Raw genomic sequence first — 19,197 nt, 5'->3', positions numbered from 1 at the left:
TTGACAGACTAGTTAAAGTAAAAATCATGGCAACAAGTCAATTTTTCCTTTTATATTTGTACCTTTAAGGACAGACCATACACTTAAATTTAGAAGGAAAAGCATTTCTTTTTAATATTTAGGACTGTCTGAAGATTTTTAGCTGTGTAGTAGTGATGAATGACAATTTATTTCTGTCCTGACAAATCCTCTTATTTTCAAATAAAAATTTCAAATGCGAAGAAAACTGGGCCCTTGAATGGCCTGGAAGTTAAATGAGTTACACTCCATTTCATGTCTTATACTATTAATTTTTTAAATTATTTTTAAATTCAGATTATAGTGATCTGTGTAACAAGTAAGTGTCCTCTTGAAAGCAATAAGGTTTTGTCGATAACATTTGCAGCAGTTTCTTCCATTATTAGCCATGAATTTCATGGGCAAACTTAGAAATCATGCCTAAGGTCTGCAATTCTTTGACATTAATGAGTATTACTCCAATGTTTAATTATTTCAAACAAGTTTAGGCTTTGGTTTTATGTTGAGGTACCTTATAATTTTAAATCATAGCATAATTTAGCCATCTCCCCCCTGTTTCTCTGTGACTTGCCTGTTTCCAATATCAGTCAGAAAACTGTGTACCACTCAGAAAGGTAAATTATCTAAAATTCACCTCTCTTACCCATAAAGACCCGTGAAAAATTTCTTAAAAGCTCTAGAGCTGAGGATTCACCTGTGCAAACTGAGTAGCTCATGCTTTGATGTCTTGGTGCAGCATATATTGTGGCTCCTCATGGTAGAGAAATCCAGAACTGCTGAGGAGCTCCAGTGGACATAGGCCCAGGAGCTGGGGTAGGCTCATCCCAAGATCACTGGGGTTTTTCTTCAGCAGGCAGTCCATTTTGATCTGACTGCCAACTCAACTGCACCTTTTTCTAGGTTAATCCTTTCTGGGAGACCAATTACTCTAGTTCACATGTGTTAATGCAAAGAAAAATGAAGGGATCATCCCCGCACTTCAGTTAAAGAGAGAAAATTATTGTTATCCTTGTCAGCCTGTGTTGACTCTAGTGCATTCTGGCATGGGGGAAAAAAAGAAAACAACAAAAAGTGTGCACTCAGGGACTGAGTTGTTTTATGTAGTTAACAGTGGAGAAAAAAAATAGAAACATTGAAGTAAGAGGCAGAAAATCATCTTCTGACAGCTGGGAGAGTGGAGAGTGCTAGGGGAGGAGTGGATGCCTTTATGCCAGTAGCGGGCTCAGGGAATTGTCCTTGTTTTTTGAAGATGTCACGTGTTTGACCTCAGCTTCCAGACTTTGACAAGAAGTAATTGGTATGAAAGTGGGGACCACTAACTAGCAAGGTGCAGTCCTTTTGTGGCGGTGCAGGTCCTATTTTTGGAAATAGGAGATTGTATAGGTTGTTAAAACTACTCTAATGAATGGCTTAAGTTTGGATGCAAGTTTCACAGCTTTAGTGAATGTTTTCTTTTTTTTTGATAATAATGACTGATTTGAATTCTTTACATTTTTTAACAATAATGTGAAACCTTTCTCCTTTGGAATGGAGTTAAATATATGAAGTTCAGACTGAGAAGAAAACAAACCAAAATTGTGACCATCTGAAACTAGTGGGGTGGGCTTTTTTTTTCTTCTGATTAGTGGGAATTACTTCCTCTTCACATGTTTCAGACCATGTAAAAAACAAGGTGGGACTTACCAGAAGTTTATATCAAAGGTCCTCAAAGAATCTTACACTACATCTCAATTCCCCTTGGTTATGTAACACAGAGCTGTAAAGGACAGTTCATGGCTTATTTTCTAATTATTTCTGCAGGTGAATAGTTGCTCAGCAGCCTTCCATGGTTAGGATCTCAGCAGGGCTGTGGGTCCTGCAGGAGGATTAGAAGGCTGGAGACAGGGAGATCTCTCTTTCTGGTGTTGGAAATCTGTGGACCCAGTCCTGTTTGACAGTGATGTCAACCCATCAGGTCCTCTGAGGGCACTTCCAGTTTGTGGACTGGGGGGGGTTGCATAGGGAACCTGTCACCAGATGGTATCTGTGCTGTGCCCTGCTTCTGGCAGAGTTTGCAAGGGGTTAATGGTTCTCTCCTTAACACTCAGTAAGCACACAAATAGAGCTTTGTGTGTAAGTACTTATTCCCACTGAGTAACACTCAGAATCAGATATGTTTTGGAGGATAATTCTTGATCCTTTTGATTCCTGTCGTACATATTTTGGCATTAGCAGGACTAGACTAGTGACTTCTTTCTGCTCTTGGCTTGATACTATTCCCAATCAAGGAAGGTTTTTGGTTTGGTCTAAAACTTTTTTTTCTACCTAAGCATTGGTGTAATTTCTATGTTGATAGGAGCAGAAATATTATTGATAAAACTCTGTAGCTGCCAATATGCTTTTAGTGGAATGTATTTACATTTGGTGGTGCAGCACTTCCTGAGAGCAACAGATTGCCGTGCAATTTTTGCTAATGCATGGTTGGCCAGCATCCCTCCATTTCTAACAGCATCATCCGGTGTGTTATTTTCTAGAGGACTTTTACAGTGGTTTCTGAGAGAGCAGTTGTCCTTTTAGGGAACAGTGAAAAACCTGAATCAGCCTGTAGAACTCCTGCTTTTTGTTAAACAGGCTTCTCTTTTCATGATCATAAAGGCAGCAAAGAGAGATGGTGACAGTGACAGTGACAGTGACAGAAAGGAGGTGAGAGAGCTCTATGTTCTCCATAAAATCTTTGAGAAATCTACTCTTTCTGGAAATATGCAGGAATGCTTTGATTGTGTCTTGTTTCTAATTAGAATCAGCTTTGTGATCTGTCCTGCTTTTTTTTTTTTTTTAACGGCATCTTTACAAGTAATTATTCTAGAAAAGTAGTGATTCTTTTTCTCCAGAGTAAAAATATCTCCTTAAAATCATTCAGTGTAACACACTCCTACTGTAGGAGTCTGTATAAGATGTTAGAGGAAAAGGCCTTCCTCAAAATTCAAAGTAATTATTAACTAAATTCTATTAACTAATATTTATTAACTAGTCATTAACTAAATGTATGTCCTAAGTGTTAAGGTGGAGTGCTATTTGAAATTTTAAGGACTGTGATTTAAAGCTAAATTAGGTGGTAAGACATGATGGTTCGTATATGTGATTTATTAGGAATACATCTCCTTTAGAAGATGGTATTTTAGAATGTTGTGGGTGAAATATCCCTTTGCTTGTCTGTGTTGTGTTATTACCTTGAGCACTAAGAGGTTTTTATGTTTAAAACACAGTAGTCCCTTTTTAAAACAAAGTCAAAAAATGCCTCTCTCTATTCTGGTGATAAGTGGTGAAAAAATGCTACCAAAGTAGTATTTTATACTTTTCACTGTAGCATAGTGGTAATATATCAGTGGCCAGACAGCTAACTTCGTGGGTTTGTTTGTTGGGGTTTTTTTGTAATAATATGTGAGTAGAAATAAACAAGAGTACCATAGATAAGAAGGTATTGGTGGTGACTTTGATGATAAAAGGCGCCTAGGTACTCATGACATGTTGATATTAAATGCCATTCCCTGTCCCATACTAGAATGTTGGTCCTTCTGCAACTTCCCTGAATGTAATTTAAAGGAGAATGCCAATACTGACAAAGCATGTTTTGAAGCAGAAAGTAAATCTTTATTTGTCCTTAAAAGGAAGATGAATCAGAAAGCTTTTGCAAAGCAGTCTCTGGAGATACCAAAATGTTAAACCACTAGTGAAAGCCTTTTGTAAGACATCTTTCTGTGTGCCCTAATTTATGGCTCTGCTCTGCACAGGAACTTTATAAGAATGGAACTTGCCAGACACTGAGTAGTAGCTGGGTGCAGCTTCTATTTAGAAGATGAGATAATTTGGGAAGCACCTTTCAGGTTCAAAGCTGAATATTTTGAATACCTTACTGTTACTATTTACTCTTCTTTCAGTGTGGTTCCATGTATTTCATTTTATTCACAGCTTTGAAGGCAGTTCAATTAATTGCATGGTTCTGTATTTGTAAACATTTGCTTTGATGTATAAGGTAAACAAGAGTCCTACACCAGTCCCACAGGGGTGCTAATCCTTTGAGGATGAGAGAATTCTGCTTTTCCCTGGAATTCTTAGATATCAATTGAAAAGTTTTGTGAAATAAATTTTTTGTAAGAAATTTTGCAAAAGGTACCATTTAATGTATAACTGCTTTAAGTAGTGGGCATATGTAGTATAGTTCAGTTTCTAAGGGTTTACTCTTTGATTAGATTTAAGAATGCACTGGTGGCTTAGATTAGGTGGTTTTGCTCTGTTTCAGGTCAGGAATGGAGTGTTTCAGGTGGAGAACAATAGCTTAAATATAGCTGTAGGTAAATAGATCCCAAGGAATTTTTGCAGTCTTGTCCTTTGTGCTCTGTACAGTTCAAAGTGTTAACTGACAGGTGTGTCTGAATGGATGGTGTGCAAGGGATGTGCAGGAATTGTTTGAGCATTTCAGAAGTATTTGCAAGGTGAAAGAAATATTTAAAAGGCAGCGCTTTCTGTAAGTGCCCCTGATGGATAAATGAATATATGATGATTTATGACTTACTATCCAAAGTTGAGGAGAACCAAAGGGAGAAATCAGCTTAGTGATAGCAGATGATCTGGTGAAAGGATGACCTAAAATACCTTATTCAAACCTGTGCTGTGACTATTTCAGAGCTACTCAACACGACATTATAGTGCTAAGCATGCAGTTTTGTTGGATAACAAGAAAAAAAATAGTATTTTGTTAAATGTTTAGATGTCAAGGCCAGGACAAAAGTGTATGAAGTGATTTTTATTATTATTATTATTATTAGTCTGGGAGTAGTATTTTTTCAAGAAAAAATACATTAAACAACTGAATTAAATTGATGTAGAATTAGGAAAAAACAAGCAATTAGATAGGCTGGTTATTTTTAGTTATTTTTAATTTATTTTTTTACCTGTTTTGTTCCCAAGTCCTGTGCTGTTGCCCATGACATAATCATCTAGTTAAATATTTTCTTTTTCTGACTCCTAAAGTGCCTTTTGCCTCATCCTCATTGTTTGTACCAGACCTGATGAAACTGTCTTCTTCACTTACCTTACTAGCCACTTACATCACCTTGCAGCTGTCTACATAGACCTTTTTGCAGGCTTGAGGCTTAATGTAGACTTAGAACTTCCAAGGGCAGCAGTACCAGGTGTCCAAAATCAGAGACTGCCTCAAAGTTTTATCTTTTGAGCACTTTAAACTCACGGTAAAAAATTATATGTATTGTGTTTAAGTGTAAATAATCCCCCTGTGATTTCTTTAGTCATGGGCTTAGGGGCTTTTTTGGTAAGGAGGAGGGGGTGTCAAAGGTTTTTTTTGAGGTTAGTCTTTTTAGTGTCTTCATCTTTGTTTTAGTCGAGATAACATTTGAATTTAAAATTTTGCTAGAATAAGCCTATTTGAAGTGCGTGCTATTTCCACAATTATTTTCAAACATTGCCTCAATTTTATTTTTATAGCTGGAGTACAGCTCATGTATGTTTTATTCTCACATTGTGCACAGATGCTTGTATTTCTACTCTTCTCCTTGATGATTTAGGAATGCATTAGAAACAAAAGAATTGGTCTCACTGTTAAATAGTTTTCAAAGTCAAGAAAATACTGTGCATAATTTCCTTAAAGGAGTCATAGTGAAGTAATGTTTTTGTTTTCTATTTTTCTAATGCAGTAGAAATCAAAGATGGAAGAGAAAATCAAATTTGGTATTTGAAAATATCAAAACTAGCATTGGCTTTTGCAATTATCCACTCGAAACCACCAGGGAAGAGTTCCAAAGAATATACTGAGCATCTTGCCAAAACTGTATCCGAACAAGATTTTGGATGGAAGTGGAAAGTTGAAGTGCTGGAAGCTGAAGTTCTTCGATTAAGACAAGAACTTCTTTTGAACCGGATCTGTCCAAGATTCTGCTTGGAAAATAGTAAGTTTCTCAAATAATTTCTGACTATGTTTCAGTAGCAGGGAACCAAATAGCTTTCATGTTGCCTGTAGCATTTCTTTTACCTAGATATGAGAGTCTTCAGTGTACAGCTTTCTGGTTTTTTTCCAAAGCTCTGAAGTAGTGGAACACTTAATTAATTTGTAATGGGATTGTGCTTGAGAATTTGGTCCTTAAGCAGAATTTACATATTTAACCCTCAGAATCAATATGTATTATACAGAATAATTGCAGCAAAAATTGTCAATATTAAATGTTACTCTATAACCTTGGAGATACTAGTTTGTAAGAATACTGATGTACCCTATTTATATTTGGAACATGTCTTAAAGACATCTTGCATATTTTTTAATGACTTTACAGATGTTTAAAATCTGAATTTAAGCCTAATGTGTTGGAAGTGCTAATCCCTAATATGTATAACAGGAAGGTTGGGCAGGCAAAAGACTGTATGTCTGCTGATTCTCTTAATGTATTGAGACTCTGGATGGGTGAATGGGGTTTTTTATGGCATATGATAAAATATTGTGAGTCTGATATTGTAGGACTCAGGAAGGAGGCTGTTAGTTAAAGAAGATGAAAAAAAAATAAAACTAAAACAGATAGGTTCAAACAGCACTGTTTCTCTAACTCGTGCATGTGGAGTGAGTCGTGCTTGCTCCAAGAGATCAGTGGCACAGAGTGAGCTTGGAAATCAGGCAGTGGAGAATGTCTCCAGGTTCTGGGAAGATGTTTCCCTGGGAGAAGGAGGCCAAAATGCTCTGGGCTGAAAGAGAGAGTTTGCTGTTGAGGGGATCGCTAAAATCAAGATGAATAGTTGATTTATGACTTGAGATTTTTAGAAGTTTCCCTCATAGAAAACTTGATGAGGCTTTACCACACTGCTTTTGTACTGAAACAGTGGCTTCTTTATTGCCTTATGAGATTTCTAGTTTCTAACTTTGACTGATGGGGGGATGCATTATTAGACTTTAGCTAGAAGCTCTAATGATTTATTTAATTTTTATAATAGGCTTTTCTCTCTAGAGAAGTGGTTTAATGACTGTTCATACTTACTTATTGTTTATGTGTCAGTTCTCTGCAACCCGTTCCAAACATGAAGTCTAAGAGTAAAAGTAGGTTTTAGAGAGATTTCAGGAGGGATTTATTAACATCTAATGTCTGATGAGGATATTCTAATTGTGGATTAAGCAGAACATAGTAAACACTAATTGATTACCAAAACATAGCAAATAAAACCAATTCATCTGCAGCTTCTGTGTTCTAAGTCTAGCTTTTGAAAGATTCTTTAAATTTTAGTTGTGAGAGGGGAAGAGAAAAGCAACCATCCCAGGCAGATAACACCCCTTGCAAAGGTGGTTAATTTTCATTGCTCTAGTCACAGTGAAGTTTGTTCACAGATATGAAATGTGTTAAATCTTTTGTAATTTTAGATGTCTACAGCTACACTAAATTTCTGCACTTTCTTCTTTACCTGTACAGGGAAATAGCATGCTTACTCTGCAGTTTATAGTTCACTCCACCCATTGCAATATTCACTAATATGGATGTGGGGAATTGTCTCGAAAATTCAGTCTGCATTCTGCTAGTAGTAGTCTGACTAGCTTAGAAAAAGTGCTATGATTCCCAAATCACTTAAGTAAGCTGCTCTTCATGGATAGCTTTTTTAATTTTTCAAGGTCTCAACATATCTGACCAAGTCTAGTTTTTTAGTGAAGCCAAACTTTAATTTCAGTCTATTTTTAGCTAATGGACTCATAAATAGTAGAGATGAGTATCTGTTGTCCATAATTCTTCTATATTTCTTGATTTCTCTGGAGTTCAAAACCAGCACCTGACTGATTTGAAGGATTAGTGTGTAGCTGCTTTTTCCTTGAAATGTTTATTTTTGTGACTAGAGTGTTTATAAACCTGTTAGACAGAAAACCTCTTGACATATGAAATATCTGTGGGAGTTCACATCAACCCCAGCTGTATCACACACTGTTCGAGAAAAGTAGGGCATAGTCTTCCCCTTCAGTTTCTCTTAACCACTTGAGTGTAAGAGCACGAAAATATGTGGAAAATCTGAACTGAATAGATTTCTTCATGCACGTTTTCCTTAGCTTTGAAAGGACACTTTCAGATTCTTGGACTGTAACTTTGAGATGGCCATTTTTTTTTTATGATGTTTTGTTCTTTTGGCTCTTTGGGTTTTTTTCTTCTTTAATTTTGGTATGGCATGTGATCTCTTTTGATAATGGATTTGAGCCATATGTTATTTTGGAAAGAGGATGTTTGTCATCAGATGTAACTGCTTAGTGGGCATTCATGATTACAGTGACATTGGAGACAAATGCCCGGTCTCTTGCTTTTTGAGTAAAGTGAGATTGTTACTGATACCAGATGGGCTATCTGTTGGTGAGATCTATGCATTCCTCTGCTGATCAAGTTGGTGATATATATTAATAGTAGAACACCTGTGGTTATTATATATAGGAAGATGGTCGTAGGAGCAGAGCCTTCCTGAAATAGGGGCCACTGCACCACTGACATCTTCTGCTGTAGGGAAAATAAAAAAATCCTTTCTTGTGTGTTGTGCCAGTTTTGAGATTTTTTCAAGCTCATGGAGATTAGAAGCTAGAGGAGGTTACTGCTTGAATCTAAGTTGAGAAAAAAAGCAGTAGAAGTGCTGTTTCATCTTGTTCACTTGAAAGCTACTGTGGATCCATCAAGCCATTCGTATAGTTTTTTGTTGATGGTATACGTAGCCCGAGTCTACCACCTAATATCACACCAGAGACATGCTCTTTAGGGATGAGGATAGCTAGGCTTGTTCTGAGTACCAAATAATCTGCTGATATCATGGATCCTTTTCCTCCTCTACTCATTTCTCCAGCCTCATTTTTGGAGTCGGTGTTCTGCTTAAAATAACGCAACCTCTTAAAATGGTTTCAAACCCTCAGCTTTTATGTGGCTTTCTTGCATTTTGTTTAACAACCCTGTAGATAAAAGAATGCCCGGGTTTCACAAAATCCGCTAACAGAAAATCTCATGCAGTAAGGATAACATATTGTGTTATTTGTTTCTGCTGGTCCCTCTTCAGAATTGAAGAGTTTGAGTCCTTCAGCCAAGGTTCACTTTGCAGCTGTATCTTCCCTGCTCTGCATTCTGAGTGTGAGAGCTTTCCTCTCCCACCTGCTGTTTGTAATAATAATAGTAGGTCTTTTCAGAGGCTTCAGGAATGATTAGAGACTGCCCACGGAGTTTTATTTCCCTGATGTGAGAAATTTGTGAGCTCTTTGAAGCTGCGATACCTGTTTTCCCTCTCCACATAAAGTTGCACACAGCATGGATGTGCAAACACATGAAGGAGAAAGAACAAAGAATGCATTTTTTAAAGATATGTTGTCTAAATTATTTTTGTCCCATCTGAACAGTTCTTTGTTCTCAGAGACCCTTAAAAAGTTAAAGATGCCTAACTTAGGGGGAGGAGCATGCTTTGCTGCAGGTAAACTGTTCGGTGGTGTGAGCTGTTACAGTTTAATGTGTTTATAAAATTGCTGCAGTGTGTATTCAATGACTGTGCTGTGTCTGCAAGTTCCTGTTCCGTTGCCTTTCTGAATACAAGGACTCTATTCCTTGGTGGTGCTTTTGGCTGTACGTCAATCATCATCATCTGAGGAGGAGAAGCAAATCTTTTTGTAATTATCTGTTCATTATTTTTCACCTTGACAGTATTGTCCTGACAACTATGCCCATGAGTAGAAAAAAAGTCAAATTTCATATTAAATCAAAGTTTCCTGCCTTTCTTTGATTCAGATTGAAATTTCACAGTAAGGAGGATAGAAACTTCTTGGTGTTATTCCAAGAATAAGGATATAAAGTATTTGAGCCTTCTGTTGTCACTTTGCTTTGGGAGCTACATGAAAAGATGAAGGGTCTTACAAAGCACTGATAAATTGATAGATTCATGGATTGAAGCACCTGTCCTCTAAGACAAATTCCTTCACTGTTATCAGCTCATAAAATCAATGATCATATTGTTTCTTGGCAGGCTCTTTTAAAGAGCTCTGAAAAGCCTGCAGCTGTTACTCCAACTTAAGAAGGCATAAATGCAGTACTCTACACTTTTTTTTGCCAAGCACATATTTTAAGAATGACAATCTAAAGGGTAGATATTTATTGCCTTGGTTGGTTTCAGCTGATGCTCTTGAAGGGTTCCAAATCAATTATCCAGGGTATATGTTTGGCAAAACTTGTATCAAGTGTGTGTTCTCCCTTCCTTAGCTTCACCTTCAGTCTTGGTTCATGTTATTCCCTTCTTATGCAGTGGGTAGACATAAAATGTCTGAACTGCTTGCTCCTCTAATTGAAATAAAAATCAGATTCTTTCCACACTGTCCCTTTCTAGAATTAGTTTAGTCTTCCTTTTAGAGATAATTTACAGTAGAACTTCATCTGCCATGCCCTGAAGTCCCCTCATGTTCTCAGCCTCAACAGTAGCGTGTGGCTGCCAATCCACCCTACTGTAGCGTCTCTGTGTGTTTAGGGAAACTTTGAACTCTGAGTCAGAATGTGATTAATGTGAATGTCTGATATTTAACTGTACCCTGAGGCTGTGCTTGACCTTGCAGGATATTCTATTTCCTGTGTCAAAGAAGCAACTTGTATCTCTTTTGGGAATAAATATAATAAGAGCCAGGAAAAAAAAATATTGTATCTCCTGCTTCATTCCTTAACTTGGTGTGTTCTTTGAGGCATTTAGTTGTATACATGGAAAAAGGGAGCAACTTCCTTTGCAGATTAGTATGAATGAAGACACTTCAGTCTCCTTTTTTCTTACTTCAGACTTCCTGTGTAAGTAGAAGCATACAGAACTGGAACCAGCCCACTCAACAGCTGAAGTAAAACTGATTATAAACAATACCCAACTCCAGTTTACCAGCAGCCTTGGTTTGGGTCATAGAATTCAGCCTTCCCTTCCCTTCTGTTTCCCTGTAAGTCATGGCTTGGGTATTTCTTGCTCAATGGAAAGAGGGGGAAACTCTGGGTGCTCATCTTAAAGCCCCAGCATTTCCTTGGTGGGCAAAGACAGGATCAGATAAGTTCTGCTTTGATGGTGGCAGGAAAAGTGATGGCCAAATATTTTCTGACTAATTTGATTTCAAATTTCTGAAAGGGCAAAACTCTCCATCATGACTTAATGTAATTTGTGATGCTTCCTCTGCCTCCTTACATTAAAAGGAGTGGCGAGAGAACATAATTGATGATAGATTTTGTTTAAGCTCATTTTCAAAGAGAAACCAATCAGATGAATTCAGAAAGGTCAGACCAAAACATGCAGATTCCTTAGTGAATATGTTATCTGCAGCCCCATAAAGAAGTCTTCCTTGTTAGTGGAGATAGCAGCAGTCCAAATCTAGCTGAATAATAATAACACATTAATCTATTAGGAGAAATTATTTCCCTCTCCAGAAAGTAGATTAAATAGTGTGAAATGTTTATATCTGCTGTGAGTAGCACTTAGCAACAATTTTAGTTCCTATGACATGGTAGTAAGGTGGAGGACTATAGACTGGAATTGCCAAGTTACCATGGTATGTTTACATAAAAGCTATTTCTTCAAGTCAGTATGTTTGAATGAGCTGCTGTTACAGATTGCTGTGTCCTGTCAGCACTTTCTCTCCCCTGGTATTTGGCAGAAAGCAAGAAATGCAAAAGCACGACAGTTGCAGAGGAATTGTCAGCCCCTGAGCGGTACCTTTGACTTCTTTCTTTGTATGCCTTCCAAGGTGAGAGGATTCTCCATTGGGCAGCAGTCAACACTTAGTTTGGAAAACAGTTCTGATTATTTTTGTCTGGTGCTTAGGGACGTGATGTTTCTGCATAAAGACATTCTTCCTCCTTACATCTGCCTTTCCTCTCCCTCTCCGACAAAAGAAGAGTATCCTTCTCTCCATACAGATCTATAAGGGCAGCCCAGTGTGTCATCTCAACATTTTTTTCTCTAAGGCATAATGGGTGTCAGACAGACAGTACTTAAAAAATGAACTATCATTTGACATCTAAAGTGTACTAATGTACTCCCGTGCTTCTACCAGTGGAAATAATGCAAGTAGGCAGCATTGCAAGGAATGTCTCACAACCTAAAAAGTATTTTATTTTTTATGAGGAAAGCAGAGAATTGCGAACAGATCTGTGAGATGGCAAAAATGAAGTTAAATTGTGTTTAGTACAGATTTATAGGAATATGGCTCTTGCAATATGATGATGAGATAAATCTGTTCTCCATAATTGTAGTGACACAATGGGGAACTTTATGAAAGCTGAGGCCTTTTCAGGATAATTAAATAAGTTAATTTGCAATCTGGAGAAAGCACCAGCTGGAGTGTAATGATTCATTGAAATCTCAGAGTACTGCTCCTTCCATGGATAACAGGTCTGTTTTGGTTGTGGAAACTTTCTCCCTTTGAAAGCAGATGCTTTCTATCTTATCCATTGGCATTGCTACAGCTGTTCTTAGCATATACTTAGGGTAAAGGGACCCAAGAAGCATCCTTTTCTTTCCAGATTTCTGTGTAAGGAACCCATTCAGAGGCAAAACTAACCCAATTGTCCCCACAAGAGGAAATGTTTGTTATTATTTTATTAATTGCCTGTATAGATCAAGTTCCTCATAAGATGAATGGTGATTATTGGGAATAAGGTTCATAAAAGCAAGTGGGTTCATAATATAGTATAGATTAATTTCTTTTCTTCTGGGTAACAATGGTAGTTTTGGGGAAAAATAAACATATATGGTAAAAACAGGTTAAGAAGTGTGGCCATGGCAATTAGAATCCTGTCACCAATAAGTCTACTGTAGGAAGCTAAGGATCAGTCAAATTTTTCACTGGAAATACAGAATCACAGAATGGTTGACACTGGAAGGGACCACTGAAGTTCATCTTGTCCAAGTCCCTTGTCAAGCATGGCCACCTAGAGCCAGTTGTGCAGGACACAGCTGTGTCCAGGCAGCTTCTGAATGTCCCTGTGAATGGAGGTTTCACAACCTCTTTGGGCAGCCTTAACCTAACTCAAGCTTAGAATCTTAGTTCCTCAAACAAATCTTTGTTTGTGTCCTTGTGTATATATGAAGAGAAAAACTAAGTATTTATACCATGTTATATTCAAGAAAAGAGGGTTTTTTTAGGAAGGAATCCTTTAGCTGATTTCTTAAGGAGTCCACCTCATTTCAGCCTTCATTTCATCCATGTCATTGGCTGATACTTCATGTCTCTTAGCAAAGCTCAGTTTGTTTTGCAATGTGAAGCATTTTAATAAGACATAATATTTCCAGTTCAGTACCACCAGTTCAGACCTGCAGCCTATAGGTAACATTAATTCACTTAATATCTTGAAATATCCCCTATCTAGCTTAGAAATCAAATTTCAGTCATGTCATTGAGATGGTCAATATTGTAAAGATTGTCAGATCTTTTGTCATACTGCTTGATAAGCATTAACTGACCCAGACCTGTGTTTGTCATCTGATTATTTATCCTTTCATATCTTTACTGCAAGTATTCTTTATTTGACTTGAACTACAAAAGACTTGTGCTGTCATCTACAGAAATCCCCTAAAATGAATGTTTATATCCTCAAAATCCTTCTCAGTTCTTACTGAATTCTAAACATTTAGATGCTTTATGTTAGCAAAATCCTTAACAAATTGAAGTATATGCTTCTAAGCCTTCAGAGAAGCATTTATGCCCCGGCATTGAGCAATCCATTGAGAATTTTAGATACTCAATCCTATATTCATTTCTGTGAAATTATTCCTAAATGGGATAAAGTATGTCAGCATGCACCTTAGCATTAAAAAGCATAAAAAAAGCACCCTAGATTTAAACACAGGACATTTTTTTTCCAAGGTGGTTATAAAAAAACATGGAAATGCAGATGAAAAGTGTGGGATACATGGCTTCTAAAATTTCTTCTTGGAGAATCTTAGAATCTTTTTATCATTTTTCCATTATTATTTCAGAATAGTGAAAACAGAAGTTTGGCTTGGTTCCAGGTCAGGACAACAATGGTGTGCCAAATATATGGCACATCATTGGGTTTGTGTTGGGTTAGGGGGGGCTGTTTTTTTTTCTCAACCAGCCAGCTCTGTTAGTAATGAAAACAGCAGAATAGAGACGTTTACATATGAAGAAAAGGCATGTGGGTTTTTTAATAAGAGAATAAACCTGATTCATTGTTCATATAAAGTGCACTTCAAACAAACCAATCAATGAAGATTAAATGAGGAATAACTGATAGTCCTGAAAAATGCAGAAGTGGACATAATTTCACTTAGGTTTTCATTTCCTTTTAGAGGTTATTGACTGAACACCTACTTGGAAAGCAGAATGCAGTATCATCAAAGAGGTTTCCAAGATTGTCTCATTTTTAATTGCCTCTTTCTTTTAGAAATGGAACTGAGCCTATCGAGTTTTAAGAGAACTTTAAATGTCTAATGTCATTGTTTTTGATTTTCAGGTGATAATCCATGCATATGCTCACACAGTGAGAGAGTATTAACAATGTCTAATGCTTGAAACTGAACTAATTTTTTCTTTGCAGAATTCAGATAATGTATTCATTTTGTTTCTTGCCTCTGCCACCTTCAAGCCTGTTTTCTGTTCTACAGTCCCTGATGGTGGTGGAGCTGCAGATATATTAAGTTTTTCAAAAGACTGGAAGACCATTTTATCATTTTACAACAAGTAAAATGAGCTGAGGACTCTTCTTCAGTATTTAAATGTTGAACTACATATGGCATGTGACCTTCCTCATTCAAATGCTGTCTGGTCTGTGGCAGTACACAGGTGTCTAAGAAAGCATCTTTCACCCCCCCTGCTCCTGCTGCAGGCTGCCTCTCAACCCACGTTAGGTATGAGAGAATGCATTTGGGAGATGGGGTTGATTTTGGTGTTTGCCAGAGCTCTGCTTCCTCACAACTAGCTGAAGACTCCCCATTCTCTAATCATGAGGCTGGTTGGCACCTCACTGCCCCGACAAAAGCCTCTGTGTTTTGTGGTCCCACTGCAGAATGTACATGTGAGTTCTAGTGCCTACACACCTTGCTGACAGACCGTACACAGTTTGCAAGTCACTCCCCTGTCCCTTAATGATTTCTGGTTTTCAGGCCATAGTCTTTCTGCAGTGGTGAGTATATTTAGAGGGATGTCAGTTCTCCAGCCTTTGCACCCCAAGGCTCTTCTTGTGACCATATCTTGCTTTGCTTGGGGCTCAGGATCTTGCTTGTTTTTTCAGCTCAGAATCTTACAGTAGTAAGGAGCTAAAGTCCTAAACAGGAATTAAGAGTTTAAATATTTCCTTAATCTTATGTGACATATTTAAGAAGGCTGCAAAATTGCTCATGACCAGAGATTTAATTACTTATATAAAGGCATTGTAAAATTTTGTGATCAGTTTACATACACTAAATTTTCACATTTCTTGTTCCAATATATTTATGGTCAAATGTTCTTGAAATTACTGTTTAAAGATTCTTGTTAGTGTGAGGCAAGCTTAATGCCCTTTTTTTTTTTTTTCTGTACTTGATAACCACATGGTGTGAATGTCAAGACTGCTTTCTTCTTTAAATAATAGGTCAGTACAAAGTGATTAGTTTAGCTTCTTTCAAGAAATAAATTATAAGCTATTTCTAGGCATTTTGAGGGAAATAATAAGTATCACCTGGTGGGTTATTTATTTGTCTTTTTTTAAAGATAATTGCCATCTCCCCAAATGACTAGAACATATAAACGAGTAAACATTTTTAAAGCATTTTGTCTTACTCATTTAACTGGGAATATGCTGGTATTGGGGACTGTAACACGGTTTTCTGGAAGCTCATCATGCGACAGGAGTTTGATATGTCAGTGAATAGAAACCCAAGTGTAAATGCAACATTGTCTCCTGCTGGAAGGAGTGTTTCATTGAACATGGTCTCTCTTTTATTTGAGAACAGCTCAAGTTTGGTTCCTGTGGATATTGCTGTACTATCCTTCCATTTTTCTTCTCTTTTCTTCTCCTTTCTTTCACCTCTGCTATTTTTTTTCCTTCCACAAGAGAATCAGTGAACATACATATGGATTTTTTGCACGTAGTTCTTGCTTTCTTCTTTTGACTTCTGGCATTATATCCGCATGAGCAATTTTCACGTTGCCCCGTGGGATTAAGAACAGGAATAAAATACCCTCACAGTGGAACTCATAGTAGATGGATTCCCTAGAAGGGCTTATTTTCCTTAAATGACACCAAAACCAACTTTCAAGTTTTTTCTTCTGGAATGTGTTTTGCTCAAAACCCTAGGGAGAGAAGATATGAGAGATTGGTGCATGTTCATGGGAAGCATGCTTTGCTTCTTTGCTTGCTTTCCAAGTTTGGGCATGCAGGGCATTTGGAAACAGTGTTATTCTGTAAAATGCTAGGCTGGCCTTAAAAGCCCAGCTTTTCCTATGTCCTGGAAAAAGCAGTTGATTTCCCTACAGTTGGCCCTTTCATTTTGAGTCAATTGTTACAAATCCTGTGCAGTTTGAATACGTCTGAATGTTAAAGGCATGAAATTCAACAATAAATAAATAAACCATGTTTCCAGTTTTGATCTTGGTAGCAGTACTGTCATTGGATGATCTGGTATGTTTTCAGGGACTAAAGTAATGGTCAGAATTCAATTTGAAATTGTAAATTTAGTGAAGCCTGTATAAAAATTTTTGAGTAATGTTTTATTAGCACACAGAACACTCTGGATTGCTGTGTTAAAAATGCTTTCTTTAACTTGCTATGAAATGAAACATTTATTTCCTTTTAGGCCAAACCAACTATAAGCTCTTTTATTAATTTAAGAATACAAAGAGAGAGGAGTATGGTATTGCTTTGGATCCTTGTGGAAAATATGAAGAGTATATAGAAGTTTTTTAAGAGAGGAGAAGCAATTTGTGGCTGTGCCCTGGTAAGCAGAGCAGAACCAGATGGGGTTCTAGCTTTGCCTCGTGGCATCAAGATGCTTATGTGCACTGCTCTTCCACTTCACTGCTCTTGCTTGTTTTGTGTGATCTTTTTGCATAGGTTGCATGTAGAACAGGTGTCTGTTGTCACCTAGTACTGTGTTTATGCCAAGAGGTACTGTCTTAAATGTATTTAATGTGAGAAATGGGATGAAAGAGATTCTACAGTAGTACACAAAAGTAATTTATTGGTGTGAATGCAATGCATACCTTCTGTAATATAGTTTGGCTGTCTTTGAAGAAGATGAGATGAGATAGATGGTGACTGGAGAAGCTTTTGATTGTGAATGTTTTTCTCTGTTAAATAATAAAAAAAATCAAGTGTAATGTTCTGTTCAGCTTTGACTCTGTTAGAATTCCTTACCTGACTGGGGAGAAAAAGTACACATAAAGGAGAATATCTTATTTGATGCAATTATAGTAACAGACCTTCACTGTCTTTTAAAAGCAGAGTTCTTGAGAGTAAAAGTAGTGAAAATGTTTGGGGCACCAGAAATTTACATGCATTTTCTTCCCTGGGAATTAATGGGAGTATAGATGTTCACTTAAATTGTTTGTGTTATATCTACCTAAATTATATATGTGAAAACTTAAAATTCCTGATAGTTTGAAACTCAAAATTGCTGTAAGCATAAAACACCTTGTTCACAAATAGACACTACCTTGTGATGTTTTGACTTTAATTTAAAAATATCATCTTCTTTGACAGCTAAATTCTAGTCATGGGAAGTTCTTGGGGAGCAAAATACACATGTAATATGTGATTTTTGCCTGAAAACACCTTCCATAAGCATACATAATGAAACATTGCACAAATGTAACTTTCACCTTTGCGTTTCAGGAAAACCAGGTACCTCTGCTGAAACTCTTCTGAATCAAGAATCTATAAACCCTACGAATTACTCAAGCCAGCTAGAAGACTCTGGATGTGATGTCTCTAATGACTCTGCATTTGATTCTTTAGGCATAGCTTCAGATTTTCACCAATCTGAGCATAATGTCAAAGTTCCCCCATTGAATCTTTGCCATAGTAGCAAGGAGCAATCTCTGACTGCTCCAGTACAGTTTTTGCAACATTTGCTTGAAATAAGAAAACTGTCAGAAGGAGGAATTCTTCAAGCAGATTTCTCAGAGCTTGAGAATGATTCTTTCACCGTATGCAATTCAGTGTCTCAGTTACTTGATGGACTGACTGTTTTTTACAACAGTCCTAAATTTCCAGTTTCGAATTTTCTTACTGAAGCAGTTTGTGTTTTGGTCAGTTTAATAACTGATACTAAACTATCTAATCATGTTTTAAAAAAGTGTTTCAAGAAGCTGGAAGAATTTAAGAAAAATCTAATTCAAATTATTTTAAGAAACAGCAGTGTCAATAGGGTAAGTTTAAAATATCTTCCATCTTTCCTACCCCACTTCAGTATAATGGAATATTCTCCTAGTTTTATGCACTTCTTAAATATCAGTTTGCCTTATTATATTTCGAAGAATACCACTTTGAGATTTTTGTGATTGTTCTTTTTTGTGATATGGGCAATAAATGCTCTAAAGCATTTGAAACAGTTCTTGTTCATGCATGCAAGAAGTTCTATCCTGTTCCTGAGTATAGGTCTTTTAAGAACGGATAAAAAGGCAGTTAAAAGCAACTTTATAGAAAATATGAGAGAAAAACACATTGTTTCTCTTGCTGAAGATATATTGTAGATATTCACAAAGTAACGAATATACAATTATTTTTATTCTTTTTTGACCACCTAGATAAAATAGGTTGGTTTACTGCAGAAGGTCTGTCACTCTCTAGATATTTGCAAATTTCTGTTTTAAAAATAGATCAGCAAATGAGTGAAGAATTCAGAAATAGCACGTCTCCAGCACAAACAGTAAATAGCACTGCCTTGCATTTTGTTTGTACACATCAGTCAGTGCTGTTCCATGCACCATCTTGTTAGTTTCCTCATTCAACTGAAATATGCCCCACCTGTCTTCATAAGATGCCCCATAAGTAGTGGATTCCATTGCCTGTCTTAGGATTTTTGGTTTTCATTCTGACTTTTAGAGTAACTTGGAACAGACATGATGGTGGTATTGTTTGAGACTTAGATGTACCAATTTAGGTTCCCCATGTATGCAGCTGCACTATCATTATACTAAATGAGAATCCTCTATAATCCTTGGAACCTAAAGAACGCTGACGAGGTACT

At 36.9% G+C, this 19,197-nt stretch overlaps 1 protein-coding gene across 5 annotated transcripts in view; it reads left to right on the top strand.

The window, feature by feature from the left end:
* The window catches only part of MEI4 (meiotic double-stranded break formation protein 4), a 231,324-nt gene that overhangs the window by 62,320 nt on the left and 149,807 nt on the right, over nt 1–19,197 (top strand). For all 5 annotated transcript variants that reach the window (XM_064650094.1, XM_064650093.1, XM_064650091.1 and 2 more), the window contains 2 exons: nt 5,709–5,960; nt 17,841–18,376. In XM_064650094.1, the coding sequence (XP_064506164.1) occupies nt 5,709–5,960; nt 17,841–18,376 (788 nt within the window). The remainder of the gene's footprint in view (nt 1–5,708; nt 5,961–17,840; nt 18,377–19,197) is intronic.

This window comes from Pseudopipra pipra, chromosome 3 (genome assembly GCF_036250125.1).
Source record: "Pseudopipra pipra isolate bDixPip1 chromosome 3, bDixPip1.hap1, whole genome shotgun sequence".
NCBI classification, from domain to species: Eukaryota; Metazoa; Chordata; class Aves; order Passeriformes; family Pipridae; genus Pseudopipra; species Pseudopipra pipra.
Note: the sequence above shows the minus strand (reverse complement) of the source record. Positions and strands in the feature narration are given on the sequence as shown.